Here is a 19,727-nt window from a genome sequence, read left to right on the forward strand (position 1 = left end):
GAGCATTGCCATGGCCTTAATACGGTGTGTCCCCATAAAGCTCTACATAGTTTAATACATTTGCACCGAGGAGCGCAAATTCAATGGAAATTTTCCAATACGTGACTTGACAGCGTGCTGCCAAAATCTTAAGCAGGAAGGACCAACTGGGAACCACCAGATTTGGCCCCACCAGCCCGTGATTGGATAAGATACCGCGCTCCTGGCCCACGCGAAAAGGTTGCGCTCCCGACACGTGGCACAGGATGAGGCGCCCTGGCCACGTCGTCCCAAAAGTGGGGCGGGGCGGGACGCCACGTCAAAAAGGCATGCCACGTCCCGGCGTGAGGCCTGCCCCACATCGTCGTGCGTCATTGAGACAGAATCTTTTTGGACGGCCTCGATGGACGCTCCCACACGGATCGTGCGCGATGGCAAAATAATCGTAGGCTGCGACTCTGCGAGCGTGCGGCCAGGTTCGCTCGGTCTTTCTGAGAGACTCTCTCTCTCTCTCTAGCACGCGTCGCGGGGAACGTGCCAATCCCAATCCCCCCCTTCCGGCGCGCTCTCTCTCTCTCTCTCTCTCTGTGCAAAGGTAAAATCACCGAACAAGCAATCTTTCTAGACACTCTTTAACTATACAGTCTCCATTGCAAGTGGCCTTGTCTACCCCCTGAGACATCAGTGCAGAGAGCACTGACCATGCAGTTCCAGGTCCTTCTAGTAGGCAGTTGCTTGTTCATTTCAACTGTCAGGCACTACGTTTGGGAACAAAAAGCTCTCTCTCTCTCTCTCTCTCTCTCATTCACACGTAAAGCAACTGTCTCCCTGATGCAAAGTATTCTGATTCTTACATGTCACAGGACTAGGAGTGTCCAACCAAAAGAGGAGACCAGAAAACAATCATTCCAACTAACAGCCCTTCTATCCCGCAAACAATCTCACAACGACCTACCAGAACTTGGGAAACATTCAAACTAACGGCCTGTCCCAAAGACAATCCCATGTCAACCCCGTTGGTCATCCTTCCTGATAGATCACCACGCCTAATGAATTCACTGCGTGCATTTCACCTATGTGTAGAGAATATCGAAACTAGCAACTACCTCCTCAGGCTGAAGCTTTATGCAAAGCTTAGTGGGTGTTAAATACCTGAACCTTTATCAAGTATGAAGCTCGCAACTGTACCCTGATCACTAATTACATGTACATTCAACACAATGAAAAAGACATGAATAGGTGCATTGAGCTAAAATGAACTGTGCAAGTACCTGACTCAGTGTGTATGCTGGCATCAATACTGAACATTGTAAGATTTATAGAGGTGTTGCGCAGCAAAACTTTCCCCACTTAATTACAACAAAACTTGCAACTAAAAGGAAACCAAAATGAAAGAATGTAGATGCTCACGTCAGAACCATATATTCTTGAGATTGTGAGGGAGCTAATTGAGTGTTAAAAAGCATACATCTCTCCACTTGCACACGAGTACATTTGACTAAGAAGAGCCACAAGCCTCCACCGGCGTCGTGGCACAGAACGGAGTAACCATAAGCAAAAACCAGCTTAGTCTAGCTTGTCCTAACCATGCACACATCATCTCTATCACAGCTAATTTAATTTTTAAATCCAAGAGACATATCAGTTACTTATAATATGTGTTTCATTCCTATAACAACTTATACTGAGTATGGTTGTGATGGGTTCTTCAAATAGGCACAAAAGGAGGCTGGCTTGGTAGGGGTTCAAGACAATGGCTGCCTATAGAGCACTCCCTTGCCTAGTTGCTAATAACAGAGTAACAAAACCTGCAGAAGGACCCACATGGGGTTGGAAAGAAAGCAAAGCAACAGTGGTTGATGATGGATCAACCCACAACTGTTGGTTGAAACAAATTATGAACCACAGACCGATTGAATGAGTTAGTGGAAAGGTATGTGGAAGAGGTAAAACTACAGGCAACTGTGCGTATGATTGCCATGGCAGCAGCTTCACCATGCTCACCAAAGCTACCATCCTCGAGGCATTTCTGCACCCGAAGAGTAAGGTTATCAAGCATTGAGCAGGGCTCGAATTGCATGCAGCGCAGGACATCTGCGGCTGTTTGCCCCCTGCTCATCTTCACCACCTTAAAAGTGCCCATGCTCCCCCCCAAAACGTGAACCACAGGGGGTGCCCCAAAGAGGTTGTGCATGCCACCTAATGCCTCTTGATAAGCCCCCCCCAAGAACATCCCCATGTAGTATGGCTTGCCTTCCTCCAACTCATGCACCTTCAGGTAGTTCATCCTCTGCCCCTTTGAATCACAACCCATAAAACTAGTAACTTTGCCATCACTATCACAAGTCAGGTCTGACAGAATGGCCCTTCGTGTGGGTTTCTCATGGAGTCTGTGAAGAGGGACTAGGGGGAAAAGCTGTCCAATTGCCCAAGTATCAGGCATTGACTTGAAAATGGACAAATTGATGTGGTAAATTGTGTTGTAGGCAGATGATGGTGTCAATTTCACCTGCACATCATAGGAGAAAGGATCAACCAACTTGGGGGATACTAATGAGCGCGAGCCAGCTGATACCACCTCTGTGTGCTCTCTGTCCTCCACGATTGTGGACGCCACCTCATATATGCTGTTCGCAGAGGCAAGCTGCATTAAGCTCAATTGGCCTTGCTTGAACAATTCAATGCACTCCAGCTTCAGCTGCCTGGCACAATCCAATGCCTTCTCATAGTCTCCACCTTTGGCGAACGCAGTCAGGCTGCCATGCAGGTTGTTCAGCTCTTCAGGAAGGGGGCCTTCTATGTGAAGAGACACACCTTGATCCCTTGCTGTTTTACCACCTTTGTCATGTGCCGACAGCACATCGAAGACCAAAACTGAATGATGTGAGACCAAGGCTCGCCCACTCTCACTGCACAAGGTGGGCTCCTTCACGCCTTTCATTGCACAAGCAGCCTTCACTGCCTGGACAACCTGCTTAGCATACTCTTCCATGGTGTAGCCCACCGACATATCCGATTCTGCTGAGCTGGACCCATCGTAGTCAATTCCCAGGCCACCTCCAATGTCAATGAACTTCATGTTTGTACCCATCAGAGAGAGCTCACAATAAATGTGAGCAGCCTCGCTAACACCATCATTGACAATGGCAAGAGAGGGGATCTGTGAGCCTATATGGAAATGGAGCAACTGCAAGCATCCCAGCATACCCACTTTGTGTAGCTTGTTCACAATTGCAACAATTTGAGAGCAAGACAACCCAAACTTCCCATTCTCCCCTGAAGTTTCTCCAAAGTGCCCAGCGTGCTTGGCATTGAGCTTAGCTCTGACCCCGATCACAGGTTCGATGCCGAGACGATGACTCATCTTGAGGACCACATCCAGCTCTTCTTCCTGCTCAAGCACAATCACACAATTCAAACGAAGCTGCCTGGCCATCAGGGCCAAACAGACATAGTCAGCGTCTTTATAGCCATTACACACAAGAAGGGAATCAGGGCTGCCCTTGCAAAGCGATGCCATGGCCAGGAGGAGCTCTGGCTTGGAGCCTGCCTCGAGTCCAAAGGCATAAGCCCGGCCGAACTCGACAATATTCTCGACCACGAAGCGATCCTGGTTACACTTCACAGGGAAGACGCCCTGGAAGCGACCATTGTAACGGAGTGCGCAAATGCTGCTATCGAAGGCTGATTGCAATCTCTCGAGCCGGTCCTTGAGGACATCTGGGAATCGGATGATGATGGGGGAGGGCAGGCCAAAGTCCCCTAGGAGACCGGACTCGCGGACGGTGGCAAGGACATTGATGATATCAATCTCCTGATTGGGCTTGGTGTCAGGGCCATGGGGGCGGATGGCGAGGTCGCCGGCAGCGTTGATGCGGAAGTAAGGGGCGCCCCAGGTGGGGATTTTGTACAGGGAGGAGGATTTGGCGATGGACCAATTGGAAGGGGGGGCAGGGCCGGTAGCCGCCGCTGGCGCAGCTGCTTGGTGCGCCAGGAAGAGGGCAGATTCAGGAGGAGGGGGAGGGGGCGGAGGGGCGGGTGTCGCTAGGGGCCGCATCGCTTTCTGGTCTTGCGGAGGTAGAGGATACGGAAGAGGATGCTCTTGGCAAGGCGCCGAGGCCGGAGCCTCGGCCCACCCTCCACTGAAGCGATTTTCTCTACAAACCGAGGCGCGAGAGAGAGAGAGAGAGAGAGAGAGAGAGAGAGGCGGGCAAGCAGCAGAAAGAACGAGAGTAAGGGGCGGGTGGCTCGGCGGCGCTGCGATGGGCAGGCCTAAACGATAATTCGATGTGGTGGTCTTGGTCGATGCGCTTACAAAACGCAACAAGCTGCTACCTACGTAGCAGCGCGCAAACACACAGACAAACGGGGGAAGCGGGGGGAGGAGGAAGAAGGTAGAGAGAGAGAGGGGGGGAGGAGATCGTGTGAAAGGAACTTTGCTCTCTCGAGAAACGCAACGTGGCAATGGTGGTGAGGTAGGGAGCCGGGGGCCGGCTCTTTATATACCGGGCGGCTCCAAAAAGCAGGGCCAAGTTGGCCGTCCGGCCAGCAGCAGCAGGAGCAGCGTGCTCTGCCAATCACAGTGCACGCCCGGAACACACACACAGTCACACGAACCAACGCCCCTGTGTTTTGGGCTTCGCAGTGTAAAGCGCTCTCACAAACCGAACTCTACCCAACTTTCCATTTAGATGGTCTTAGAGGACCTTTCCTTTTCTTTTTAAAGAGTTTGGAAGGGCATATAACTATTTTTCTAAAATTCTTACCTTTCTTTTGAAGGGTAATCCCCTCCCCCTCCCCCGCCTCTCTAGAGGCTTTTCGTGTTTTCCTCCTTTTTTTCCCGAATCCCACCCTTTTGCCCTTTCCTTGCTTCCTGAAACGACTCGCAAGAGACAAAGCGGCCCCGCGATAGGGATGATCGCCCGCCCCCGCCGCTTTTGCCAGCTCAGCAAAACTCTCACTCGGGATATCGATAGTTAGCTCGCTAAATGTCCTCTCTCTCTCTCTCTCTCTCTCTCTCTCGGTCACGCCGTCCCTTATAGCCGGCTGTCTGCCCCCTGACCAACTGGCGCGACCCTTCGATCACGCTCCCTCTTTGCCTTTTCGGGACTGCTTGATCATCGCGCCTTCTTTCCACCGTTGCTTAATTAGACACGTCAGCTTAGTTAGCTCTAAGGCTGGTTACACACTCGTTTGGAGTCCCGACCAACTTGTTTTGCGAGCTTGGAAAGTAGAATTTGGCAACTTGAGAGCCCCTAAACGTATACTCATGTAGACTTGCGTCGTGCAAGGATGTGCAGTAGCAAAATATGTAGCGCAAAAGATATATAGCCACAATGGAGGGGAAAATGCTTTGGAGCCCACCATTGAGAATGCTTCAAGACCAGAGAGAAGGCAAATCTCAAAGAGTGATTGACCAACCCGCCAATCCAACAACTCCACATAGATCAGTTGGCAGGATACTGCCTCCAAAGGAGCTCTTTATCAACTTACACATAGGTTCCAATGTTCATGGAGCGAAACTTAATTGTGCCATCCACATGTTCAATATGCATATTGCAATGAAACTTAATTGTGCCATCCACATGTTCTGTATGTAGATTGCAATGACCTATGAAAGCAAATTTCCCTTATGTAGGGAACAACTCTAACCACCATAGTTTAACTACATAAACATTTTTGCAAATTACACTCAAGTACACCCAAATGAGTTTATGTACCTACCCTATTATGATCTCAAAAAGTTCACAATCCTATTTGGTGTGTCTCTTGATCATCTAGCTAACTTTTGCATATTAGGGGTACCACATAGGGTACTTGCTAACTTTCTTGGAGCCTCCCATAACACCTCCTTTAGCCCTCATACTTACTCACAAACTACACTTATAGAAAGTCTAGCAAGTGGCCCATGTTTGACACATTATATAAGGGATCTTCCCACATTTGGTAATAGAAGGTTGAAATATCCCGTTGAACGAACTTAGACACCCTTAATAATCTAACAAACAAAGTCACATAATTTACACGTTTGGAATAATCCTTCGATTTTGTTTTTGTAATCTATGTAAGTTAATTGCTATCTATATAAACTCTTTACAATGAAGGAGTGGGCACCCTCCTTGGTGAGTTGTGTTCACCCTATGCTAAAGGTTCTAAAAGTTTCAAGGTCATAGGTGTAGTTTCGATCCTAAAGCAACGTAATAATATCATTACAAGGTTGTTAGTAGGTTAGCACCTAAACGCTAGCATGCCACGTAGCCAATGCATGTTTGATTATCGACTCAATTTATATTGTGATGTCCTCTATGCCTTGTTGTGCTTATGCACTTCTTTTTTTTCAAGACATCTTCAGTTCAATGATTCCCTAGTTCCTTTATGGATGAACCCCCTTAACCATGCTAGGATCTATGGGTTGGGATACTTTGAGCCCTTAGGCCTAGTTCCACGTAGATTCTACAAAGACTTGCCTCATAGCACTATCACCACCCCTTATTACCTTCCATGATATGTAGGGCCTTGTTCACAAGGTTATGCCTCCTTGGTGTCTTCTATAACAATTTCATAGTGCTCTTTGCCTATTTCTTGCCCTAATGTTCAATCTGGGGGATTTTGTTGTAAAGGGTGCCAAAGTGTGGATTTTGGGAGTCACATGGGTAGAAACTTGTAGCAGAATAGTCAATAATCAATACCAAGTTACCGTAAAGTAGCTTACTCCAAAATTCCACACAAAATAATTATAGGAGAGAGTGCACTATATATTCTCTAGATTTGTTGTCCTGCTCATCCAGTCAAAGATTCTCCACATGTAAATGCACCTATATGCCCACTTAATAGATGCTTCAAAGTAGCACCATAAACTTTCCCTCAAGCTCTTGATTAAATTGTAATGCAACCAAAGGTACAATCCTTAACCCTTTAAAAATGTCTGAAAAAGCTATAGTGCATGCTTTCCGTCCTTAAGATTCCTAGCTATCTACAAGATTCCAACATAATAATGTACATTCCAAACTTCATCATCTTCTCCTTAAGGCACAATTGCATGAACCACAACCTTCCTCATGCACAAACTACATAAAAGCTATTGACCATCAATGTTTAACAAATAAGCTTTCAAAAGTTATTGTGTGTAGAATGGAATATTTTCCAACATTCACAAGGCATGCTTTTTTAGCCCCATGCTCGAGTGCAAAGTTATTAACCCCACCATGCATGTATTGCTAAATGCCCTTGGCACTCTTGACAACCTAGGATTGAATGCACTTGTTTTCTTACCACTTCCAACAATTAGTTGAAGACTTCATGTCACACAAACAATTCCCCTCAACAATTGTCTTCTACGGATCTCAACCTTTTGACATTCTAGGAGCTTAATATCTTACCTAGTCTAATTGATGTTCTAAACAGTGCCATCCTAGATGCAATTACATGTTTACATTCTAATGAAGACATCCACCTAGCCTAGAACCTCGTTTTGAATCACTTCAAACATAGATTTTGATAAAGGAGAGAATACTTTTGTTCTTACAAAACTTTTGGCTTACATGTCGATGAGCAATGAAATAATTAACAAAGAAATCCTTGTTAGTATGAGAAGTATTATATGTGGACCATGTCTTCTCCTATATTTAAAACAACTAGGGAGACATCATACACATATTTAAAGTTGTCACATCATAGAGCTACTCCACAAGGGGACACATTTTAGGGACAAGATTTTTAAAGGAAAAGGTTACAAACGTGTGATTGTCTGTATTACAAAATTATGTCCCAATTATTCTATCACTTGGTTATTTGGTCGCACCTTGCGTATGTTAATCTCTAGTATTGATGATTATAGGAGCTTTTATGTCTAATAGGCAACCCATGTGTTGGTAAGCCATGTAGTTCATTGTATTTTGTTTTGAGGGCATTTTGCTCACTATTATGCATACTTAGAAGAATAGGCTAAGAATGTTTTTTTGGAATCCCTCACTTGCCACATGGCAAGGGAAAGGCATGCAAAATATTAGATGAAGATATAATCTTATAAGCATGTTATCTTTGTAGATCTCTTACAAGCAATATCTCTCGTTTACACATTTCTAATTTTTATTTCAATTAGCTTTTAATCAACATGTATCTTCAAAGCATGTTATCTTGCTAAGTTTTCTTCAAATTCAGGAAGAAGCCCCCCTTGAGATATATATATGTGATAGAAAACCAAAATTCTACAACCCATTTCTCTCCAAAAAGTAACTTTTGAAAGTTTGTTGATCTATATAAGTGTGTTAAAGCAATTGGCAACTTCCCCTAGCTTTACTCCACTTTATTGTTTTCTTCCTTCACAAAACTCAAAGCTTTTCAATTCATGTTTGGTGGGAGAGAATATGACTGATCCCATGTATCTCTTTCATCTTACTTTTTCCAATCCTAGCAAATGGAGTGTAAGTTTGTTGTGACCATGATGTCTTTCTATATTACATGTTTGTTCCAACATTAAATAAAGTTATCTAGAACATCGATTAGTATTTAATCAAGTAGACTCTTTCTAACTCATTCTCAAAAGACAATTTCATCCCTACCATCTACGAAGTCCACAATAGAAGTCAAGGAGTTGCATCTTGAGCTTCCTCTTCCTCAACATTATTGAGGTCTACTTATTCATAACTCTGATTTGTCTTATATGAGTCGTTCTAGAAAGGTACAATGTCGTGGCTTGGTTATTAGCCAAATGTATTCTTTTGAGAGTTTAAGGAATTTCCCACTATTTTCAAATGTCTAGCTATTGATAATAGTTTTAAGATGCATGTCATCCATGTGGAAGCCACTACACTACTTCCTCGTTAGAATGTAACTACAAGTCAAAAATGTACTTTACATCTAGTTCCCTATTGCTACTATAACTTAAGCACATCCCTAGAACTAACTTTGTAGTATCAAGGGATATAACCCACTCTAAATTACACTGCAATTCAATTTATGCCATAAAAGAGAATACGATGACACAATTGACCTAGTTTGTAACTCACGAGCATTCAATCTCACATAGAACTAGCTTGAAAGAACAACATCAATGATGTAATAAGATTTCTTTATATGTGACATCAAGCTATTACCATTTGGTTAACACTTACTATAGTATTACTAGATAAATAATATATTCTTTAGTGCATATCAAGGCATACTTTTAGAGATACATTATCATTAAAATGGATTATTGGCAACAATTGTTAGGTGGAGAAACTATAGGGCCAAAAAGCATCACAAGGGCCACTTCATGTAGTCATCTCAACTACTTGGAACAATCTCATTGACTCTACCTTTTAAAGACCTATGTTATGTTCTTCAAACTCCATCACTTTGGGGGACAATATCTTGGTTTGATTCAATAGATTTACGTACATCACCATTGATATATCTTGTTCTTACTTTCCTCTTTGCAAGCGATAGCTAATAGTTTTGGTCTCAAGATTGAATCTATTACATCATATGGATATCTCATCACTATCATTTCCAAATATCAAATAAAGAAAATCTCAACATGATGGAAAGCTAGTGTTGATTAAATGGTATTGTATCATCAAGGGATTGAATGGAAAATCTAGGGATTTTTCATTGATTTCCTTAAGCTATAAGAACTATTTAAACATATAGCAATTGAACATACCCAACTTGAATTTTGATTTTGATTGAATCATCAATCAACAAGTCTACTAGACAAGTAGTACTACAAGGTTGAACTTAAATGTTCTCATCAAGTAGCAAGTATTGCTATGCTTATTTTTCTTTATAAACATGTAAACCAATTGTAGATTGTGTGTTGCACAAATCTATCATAAAGGGGGTGGCAATTCAAATTTACCCAACTTGAATTTGGATTTTGATTGAATCATCAAAAAACAAGTCTATTAGACAAGTAGTGCTACAAGGTGGGATTTGAACTTTCTCATCAGTAGCAAGAATTGCTATACTTGTTCTTGTCTCTTTCTCCACCCATGTTTCTCCCCCCATGTTAACTATCTCAAGTACAATTCTCTCTTTGTCTCTTTGTCTCTGTCTGTCTGTCTGTCTGTCTCTCTCCTATAGTAAGGAAATTTCTACACTTCTAGTTGTGGTGGCCCACTCTCTTACGAGATGTGGCTCATTTCATCAGACACTAACGAATGTCAACTGACCAAACTTCTTATCAAACAAGGTAAAATAAAGCTCTCCCCTTGTAATCGCCTGCCAATCCTTCAAAGAGTGGGGATAGACTTTATGGAACCCATCAGTCCTAATGCATAGTACTCTGAATCATGCTACACTATTGTAGCCACCGGCTACATGACCAAGTGGGCATAGATGTGAGGGCCACAAGAAGGAATGATACTAGAAATGACAAAATTCTCATGGGAGCAAGTCATCTCTTGCTTTGGTTCTCCCATTGAGATTGCCAACGTGTCCAATGAACTTGGTATGAACGAATGGAGCAACACACACAACACAATAGTCAACCCTCAAACTTCAACATTGGAGTAGCCACTATTAGTAACCTAGGATTAGAGAATGTCATTATAATTTTGCTTGCTCAACAATCAAGGATGTCACCATTGACGTCCTCATTGAAAAATGTGGTGGCTACAACACCCTCCCTTAAATTCATTAGTATAAGAATTGCATCAACCACCACTGTATCCCACTAATGCCAAACTATAGCCATATGAAGGCCAATCATATTCATTGTTGAAGTGCAAAGTATAATTTGTTGAGCTATCAAGCTCAACACAAGTTGACACTCACATACCTTGATGACTATTTCAACATTCATATCTATGAGGTGGTTGGTACTTGCATCGACACATCATTCTAGTGATACTTTACAACATGACATCAATTATTCCACCTACCCAAGTTACGACATATCTATCTAGTTATCTTCCTACTTAACATTTTCATACTAGTATGGACTAATATATTATGTATATTGTACTCCCTATTGTTTTTTAGTAGACTCGTATAGTGAATAACAAAGAAGAAGAAGACTAGGGTTTTCAGCCTTCTATCTTGTGTGCACTCTCTTTGTGTGTTTTGTGTCTTGAAAGAGCCCCAGCTCCTTCTCTCTTTTTGCATCTTTCATGGTATTAGAGCAATGTTTCAGTGATGAGCTTTGAGCCACAAGCATAAGAATCTACAAGGAAGCCTTGCTATCTAGAACACCTGTGGAGATCTCTGATTTGGAGACTATTCATATGTGAATTTGGTAAGATTCATGAACCTTGCAAACCTTGTCATTTCGCAAACACATTGCAAGTATTGGGTGTGGTAGATACTATTAGACATTATAGGTGTTGCTTAGGGTTTGCTTATGCATTGAGTTTAGTAATGGGTAACACTTTACCTAAATTAGCAAATTCTTGATTAAAGCATATTTGTGGGTTTTGTCGCACAATGTTTGAGGGATTTAATTAGATTATTAGTGACAAGCTTGATAAGCATAACTTCCATGCTTGGAAGTTTAGATTGACCAATTTTCTTATGAGTAAAGGTTATTGGGACTACATCGAAGGAGATAACGCTAAGGTTTTGGATTTATTGCAGGAAAATGTAATGCCTAAGGAGACCAAGGCTTTCCATCAGTGTTTTAGAAAATATGATTGGGTATATATAGGATGTATATAGTCCTCTAGAATCATGGAATAACCTAGTCAAAATATTTGGTTTAGGATATAGATAGTTATGTAGAATCATGGAATAACCTAGTCAAATTTTTTGGTACAAATACTAAAGCTAGAAAGTTGCAAGAAGTCTGAGTTAAACAATGTCAAGCGCAGCAATTTGTCTATCAATGAATATGCATTGACGATTAAGAGCATTATTGAAGCTCTTGGATCTATTAAAGTGCAGATTGATGATGATAATATAGTGGTTGCATGTTTGGATGGCTTGGGCAAGGAGTACAAGCAACTTTGAATCTCCATCAACATAAGAGAAACCATCCTTGATTTTATAGATCTAATATCTATGTTGATATTAGAAGAGAAAAATTTGGGTCTTATTACATCTTCATCGCAAAGCAAGAATAGTTCAGAATAGGTGCTCTACTCTAATACAAGTAGAGGCAAAGGTCGTGCTGGTAGAGGCTACGGTGGTGGCCATTATGAGAAAAATTAGGGGTAATCGCATGCCTCACAAAAGCAGTCACATACGGATCGTAGAGGCCAAAGTCTCGAGGCAGGGGGAGCTATAGAAGACATTGTACATAGAATGTAGGTTACGATAACAAAGAATGCTATTATTGTAGTCTGGAAGTTCATATTTCATATGATTGTCCATAAAAGAGAAGAGTTGAAAATAACAGAAATGGAAGAAGACAACACAACAATTATGCATCTAGTAGTAATCAGGTTGATAATGAGAAGTTGTTTGTTATGTAGCACATGATGAATGTAGTAATTACATATGTATGAGTAGTAATGATTGCTAATATATGGTGTCTCTAACCATATGATATCTCATGGGGAATTGTTTAAAGAAATGAAAAATCCTAAGATGCTTGGTTTTGTGGAGACACGTGACAATACAACACATTTTATTGCTCATGTTGGGATTGTCCCATTATCTATGAAAGATGAAAAAGCTAAGTTTTTAAATGATAACTTGCATGTGCCTAACATCACAAAGAACTTGGTTTTTGTTGAGCAGGGATTGCAAGTAAAGTTCAATCAGAATGGCTGTTTTGTAGAAGATTTTAGGAACATATGAAATTGGTTGCAAAAGGTAAGTATATGGGAATGATGCTTACCTTGGATATAAATGTATCCAAGCTAAAGGCTACTATGGGAAATATTTTAGGAACATATGAAATTGGTTGCAAAAGGTAAGCATATGGGAATGATGTTTAGCTTGGATATAAATGTATCCAAGCTAAAGGCTACTATGTTTGCACAAGGTGCAAGAGTCATGGATGATATTGACATTTGGCATAAACATATCGGCCATGTAAAAGTGTAGTGGTTGAAAAATATGCAATCACATGAAATTGTGATGGGCTTGCCAAGGTTCAAAGTGGTTGATATGTAGAAAGTGTGTAAAGCATGTCAATTTGGAAAATAGACAAGGCATGCATTTCCTCATGATAAACATGCAAACACGCGTTTACTTGATGTTGTACATTTAGATGTGTGGGGTCCTACAAATACTGCATCAATGATTGGATGTAAGCAGGGGCTTGAAGGCAAGCCTATCAGTGAGAGCACCAATATAGTTCCACTCTCTCATTGGGGCCTTGCATGCAAGCTTGGCAGTGAGAATGCCAAGATATTTCCACTCTCCCATCAAGGCCCATAAGGGCAAGATATTTCCTAGTCTATCTTGGAGATCTCTTTAGGTCCATAGCTTGGCCATGTGCTAAGCCTAGCACTGGGGGCAAGATAATTTCCACTCTACCTCAAGGTGTTGGTTTACAATTATCTCAAGGTGGCCTTGGTAATTTATAATACATGATCCAGCAAGAGTACTTAATAGTCATCTTTCTTGAGACTAAGTCATCATTTAGGATTTAAGATATCTTGTATTAGGATATAAATTTAGGAGAGAAATGACACTTTCTATTTCAATGTACTCTAAAGGTATAGAAGCACTTTCTAGTTCAATGTACTCTATGTGGGATATCTTCTTGGGAGCAGAACTTTACCATACATTGAAGCCTAGCACCAAGATAGGCATCTCTGGATGCACAACTTGGCTTGGCGTTCAAGCATGGCACTGAGGGCAAGATAATTTAGAGAATACCAATATAGCACCCACTCTATCTCAAGGTGCTAGTATACATTAAATCATAAGTTAGGATCTAAGACCTCTTATTTAAGGATAAAAATTCAAGCAATGTGAGTTCTTACAAAGAACTCAAACTTTCTAGTTCAATGTATCTAAATATATAGTATTACTTTCTAGTTCCATGTACTCTAAATGTACTATGTGTTGGAAATAGAGCTTGGCCTTATGCTTAATCCTAGCACCAAGGTCAAGATAGCTTAGAGAACACCAATATAATTCTACTATCTCATTATCTGATTCTCTCATCAAGGATTTGAGGCTAAGATAGTTCCAACATTGTCTTGGAGATCTCTTTGGTTGTAGATCGAGCAGGTCCCTAAGTGCGAGATAGTTCCGACTCTATTTTTTAGATTTCTTTAGATGCAAAGCTTGGCCCTACGTTCAAGTCTTGCACTATGGAAAGATAGCTTAGAGAATACCAATATAGTTTTATACTCTCATCAGGATCTTGAGGGCAAGGATGGCACTGAGAAGACCAATATAGTTCAAAACTCTCACAATATAGTTCCACTCTCTTGTTAGGGCCTAGGAGCAAGATAGTTCCATCTCTAAATGTACTCTGTGTTGGATATCTCCTTGAGTGCATAATAGTTCCAACTCTACCTTGGAGATCTCTTTGAATGCACAACTTGGCCCTACACTCAAACTTTGCATTGAGAGCAAGATAGTTTAGAGAGTACCAGTATAGTTCTACTCTCTCTCATCAGGGCCTTGAGTGAAAGTGATGCCAGGAGGCATATTCCACGGTGGATTCCGTGAGGTTTTATGGTGGATTCCGTAAACTTTGATGACCGGGGCTCATACACAAAGTGGATTCTTTGTGCGAGAAGTTGATGGGGACGCCTGTCCTTTTCGGGAGTTTCATTAATTTAGTGTGTACATGGGTGATTCCATAGCGGGTGATTCCGCAAAATGCATATTAAATTAATAAACGTTTATGAGTTTAGAGTGCGCACTCATAATAAATTAAGGTTAGGATTTATTTCTAACCAGTTGATTTATTTATGTAGCTGAAGACTGCTAGGTATTCACTTTTGTCGGTTTAATTGTATTATTTTACTAACGATTGTGAATGCTTCAGTTGATGTGTAGAGATAGCAGCAGTGGCGGAGGAAAGCATTGGAGTCTAGCGAGTATTCGACCTATGGATTATATTTTGATAGGCGCCATGCCTATATTTTGTTATGTCTATTGAGGCATCAATTATTTATTTTTATTTTGTATGCGCCTATGCGCACGGATATGTTATTTCTATTTGGGACATTGTGTTGGGCGTGCCAGACTCTATGGGCACCGTCCATTAGCTTTATTTCCTATTTTTGTAAAAGGCAAACTCAAAAGCTAAAATCTTGTCATATTTTTGTAAATTGGGCTATTATTGAGCATGAAGATGAAAATATACATAAAATACATGCTTTATGAAGCGCTCACACAAGGCATAGGGGGAGATTGAACCCAATTGGTCTCTTACTCTTGTCGTTCATGCTTTTACATTGTTTTTTGTGCAAAAAGGTAGAGTTCATTGTTCTTGGGGACCTTCCGGGATTCACTACGTGAGCATACTGCGACCAATCTGCGCACCAGAAAGGGTGGCACTGAGAACACCAAAATAGTTTCACTCTTTGATCAAGGCGCTAAGGGTGAGATAGTTCCTAGTTTACTTTGGAGACCTTTATGGCCAAGAGCTTACCCCTATGCTCAAGCCTAGAACTAGGGGCAATATAGTTTGCACTCTATCTTAAGGTGTGAGTATGCACTATGTTGGAGAGTAGAGCTTGGCCTTGCATTGCTCAAAGCCTACCGCTAAGGTCAATGAACGCTTAGAGAATAATTTAGAGAATACCAATATAGTTTCCACTCTATCACAAGGTGTTAGTATACATATAGTTATCATCTAGGATTTAAGACCTCTCATGTAAGGATACAAATTCAGGCAATGTGAGTTCTTAATCTTAAGGTGTCAATATGCACTATGTTGGAGAGTAGAGCTTGGCCTTGCATTGCTCAAGCCTACCTCTAAGGTCAATGATCACTTAGAGAATAATTTAGAGAATGCCAATATAGTTTCCACTCTATCACAAGTTGCTAGTATACATTAAGTCATCATCTAGGATTTAAGACCTCTTGTGTAAGGATACAAATTCAGGCAATGTGAGTTCTTAAAAAGAACACAAACTTTCTAGTTCAATGTACTCTAATTGTATATACTTTCTAGTTCCATGTACTCTAAGGTTAATGATCGCTTAGAGAATACCAATATAATTCTACTATTTCATTAAGGCCTAGAGGACAAGATCTATAATCAAGGAGATCTTCAAAACATTGCCTTGGAGATTTGTTTGGTTGTAGATCTTGCCCATGTGTTGAAGCCTAGCCCTAGGTGCAAGACAATTATTCCAACTCTAACTTGAGACCTCTTTTGGATGCACAACATGGGCTTGAGACCTATTTTGGATGTGTAGGCCTTGTGCTTAAGCCTCACATTGAAGGCAAGATAGTTCAAAGAATACCAATATAGTTCTACTCTCTCCTTCAGGCACAGCTTGGACACATGCTCAAGCTTGGCAATGAGAGAAAGATAGTTCCAGCTTTGTCTTGAGCAAGATAGTTCCAAGTTTGTCTTTGGAGTGAGCTTGACCACATGACCAAGCCAAGGCTCAAAGAAAGATTGGGATCAAGTTGGGCTACATGACCCTAATCTCTAACCATTAAATTTTAAGATTTTGATTTCCTAGCTTAGATATTTTATTACTCTAAAATGTTGAAATTTTAAAATTAAAAATTTCCTCCTTAGAATGAAGTATAACTCTAGGATATCATTTTCTCATTTTATTAAGGTTTAGCTTTTTTATTTTCCCTCTTCCACAGGTTCTCACCAAGGTTCAAGTTTCAAGATTTCTGGCTTTTCCTGTTCCAGAAGTTCCCTCCACGGTTCAAATTTTAACACAAAGACCAAAAAATCATGCAAACTAGACTAGGCGCATGCATGCCTCATTGGCTGCATAGCTTGGCCTTGCACTCGAGCCTTGCATTGAGGGCGAGATAGTCCAGAGAATATCAATATAGTTCCACTCTCTTGTTAGGGCCTAAGGGCAAGATAGTTCCAATTCTAAATGTACTATGTGTTGGATATCTCCTTGGGAGAAAGATAGCCCTAACTCTACCTTGGAGATCTCTTTGAATGCACAACTTGGCCCTATGTTCAAGCCTTACATTGTGGGCAAGATAGTTTAGAGAATACCAATATAGTTCTAGTCTCTCATCAAGGATTTGTGTGCAAGCTTGGCATTGAGAACACCAAAATACTTTCACTCTCTCATCAAGGCCCTAAGGGCCAAATAGTTCCTAGTTTATCTTGGAGATCTCTATGGCTCAGAGCTTGGCTCTATGCTCAAGCCTAACACTATGGCGGCCAAGATAGTTTCCACTCCACCTCAAGGTGTTGGTTTACACTCATCTCAAGTTGGCCTTGGTCATTTATAATACATGATCCACAAAGAGTACTCAATAGTCATCTTGCTTGAGACTAAGTCATCATTTAGAATTTAAGATCTCTTATATTAGGATAAAATTTTAGGAGAAAATTGGCACTTTCTATTTCAATGTACTCTAAATGTATGGAAGTATTTTCTAGTTCAATGTACTCTTTGTTGGATATCTCCTTGGGAGCACAACTTTGTTATGCTCAAGCCTAGCACCAAGGTAGACCTCTTTGGATACACAACTTGACTCAACATTCCAGTGTGGCACTGAGGGATTTAACACCTCTTGTATAAGGATATAAATTAAGGTAATGTGAGTTCTTAAAAGGAACTCAAACATTCTAGTTCAATGTACTCTAAATGTATAGAAGTACTTTCTAGTTCCATATACTCTAAGGTCAGTGATGACTGCTTAGAGAATACCAATATAATTCTTCTCTCTCATCAAGGCCCTGAGGGCAAGATCTACAATCAAAGGGATCTCCAAAACACTGCTTTGGAGATCTCTGTGGTTGTAGATCTTACCCATGCACTCAATCTTGGTCCTAAGTGCAAGATAGTTGTTCCAACTCTATCTTGAGACCTCTTTTGGATGCACAGCTTAGCCTTGCGCTCAAGCCTCACAATGAAGGCAAGATAGTTTAGAGAATGCCAATATAGTTCTACTCTCTCATTAGGGCATAGCTTGGCCATATGCTCAAGTCTAGCATTGAGAGTAAGACACTTCCAACTTTATCTTTGAGCAAGATAGTCCCAAGTTTGTCTTCGGAGTGAGCTTGACCATATGGCCAAGCGCCAGGACTCAAAGAAAGATTGGGACTAAGTTGTGCTACATGACCCTAAACTTTGACCATTACAATTTAAGATTTTGATTTCCTAGCTTAGAAATTTTAGTAGCCTTAAAATTTGACATTTTAAAATTCAAATTAGAATGAAATATAACTCTAGGATAACATTTTCTCATTTTACTAAGATTCACTTTTTGGTATTCCTTGTTCCATAGGTTTTCACGAAGGCTCAAATTTCAAGATAAATAGCTTGGCCCTATGCTTTTTGGTATTGAGGGCATGATGATTTAGAGAATACCAATGTAGTTCCACTCTCTCATCAGGGCGTAACATTAGGAAAAAAATGAACTCACAAATGGGCCTTTTAGCCCCCCCTCTCTCCTCCTTAAAACAAGGAAAAGAGGAGAGAAGAATAGTAAAATAATCCTCCTCTCTCTCCACTTTTGCAATCTCGTTTTGCCTTTTTTATATTATCTACAAAGATATACTCAGGTTTCTTCTCTCTCCTCATTCAAGAAGTCTTTTTCAACCAAATTTTATATTAAAAAAGGAGTTAGTTACGGGAGTATGGTGCTTCGTTTTCAATACAAAATGATTAGTAGATATGAGATAATTGATTTTTTATCGAGAATAAGGAAAATGAAATTTCGAAAGTTCCTTTTAAGATACTTTGGGGATCTTTTAGATCCTAGCTTTTGGTAAAAAAACAAACCAACTGGTCAAATTTCGTGTTTTTTGCAGATGTTTTTGGAGGCAAAATAGAAATATCTAAAGTATGAAAAGTCTTGGACATCCCTACCCTCTGAGCTATTTCCCCCCATATCTATACTCTCTCATGGCTCTATTGTGACTTCTTCTCTGTGTTTATGCAACCTTCATTAACAGAGTGAATTGATTACACCCTCCTTTCCCTTGGCACCTTTGTGTGCCTCTCTGTGCATCTCCATTCTACCTCTTGTGACAACCAAGTAGGCTCCCCGTTTCTATTAATAGTAAAATGAATACAAGAAAGAAAGAGCTACATATTGAGGTAGAGATTGAATATACCCCATTATTCAAAAGAACCTAGCGTACCATTGTCAACCCTCAGGTTTTGCAGAGTTATAGACAAATGGGATTGAAACATGTGGATTTGTGGGTTGATGGGGGAATCTACCCAATTGACCCCTTAAACAATAGACCTCCAACTTTCTCAGGATTCTCAAATTTGCTGAAGTATGTGTGCAAGGGTGAAAATGGGTTACTTGGTTATACTAGGCGACTCAATGATCAGGCGTTCAAAGTATTTACAACTTGCCAAGCAACCATAAAAAATTGCCATGATGTGATCGTTGCACATCAACTTCATATACAACAGCTCATAGGACAAGTGGTACAATTGAATGACACTGTAATTCAACAAAAAAATCAAATTATTTCAATGCAGGACACTATCCATGACATTGGTATCTCATATGAGGAGGCAAAGGCACAATTGGAAGACTTGAGAAAGATCAATAGCAAGCTAACATTGGAGCGCAAACGAAAGAAGAAGACAATCAATGAGTTAATTGTGAATAGTGGCTAGTGGAAGCGACGTATCAAAGCACGTAAGGTAGCTCAGAAAGAGAACCTAGGTGAGGGTGAGGTTGGATTGTGTATTAGTAGATTGTTGAAGGCAAGTACACTGGAAAACACTTTGAGC

General features: G+C 40.9%; 1 protein-coding gene across 1 annotated transcript; it reads right to left on the minus strand.

The window, feature by feature from the left end:
• Positions 1-1,390: 1,390 nt before the first annotated feature.
• Positions 1,391-4,740, minus strand: LOC148018467 (arginine decarboxylase-like). The gene is made up of 2 exons (XM_087661801.1): positions 2,558-4,740; positions 1,391-2,488 (listed from the first exon to the last, which is right to left on the minus strand). The coding sequence occupies exons 1-2, from the start codon at positions 4,034-4,036 to the stop codon at positions 1,847-1,849; spliced, it is 2,121 nt and encodes a 706-aa protein (XP_087517927.1). The 5' UTR covers positions 4,037-4,740; the 3' UTR covers positions 1,391-1,846.
• Positions 4,741-19,727: the final 14,987 nt, after the last annotated feature.

The sequence above is a fragment of the Lygodium microphyllum genome, chromosome 21, assembly GCF_053477565.2.
Source record: "Lygodium microphyllum isolate KBCC chromosome 21, Lygodium_microphyllum_v1.1.10, whole genome shotgun sequence".
Taxonomy (NCBI): domain Eukaryota; kingdom Viridiplantae; phylum Streptophyta; class Polypodiopsida; order Schizaeales; family Lygodiaceae; genus Lygodium; species Lygodium microphyllum.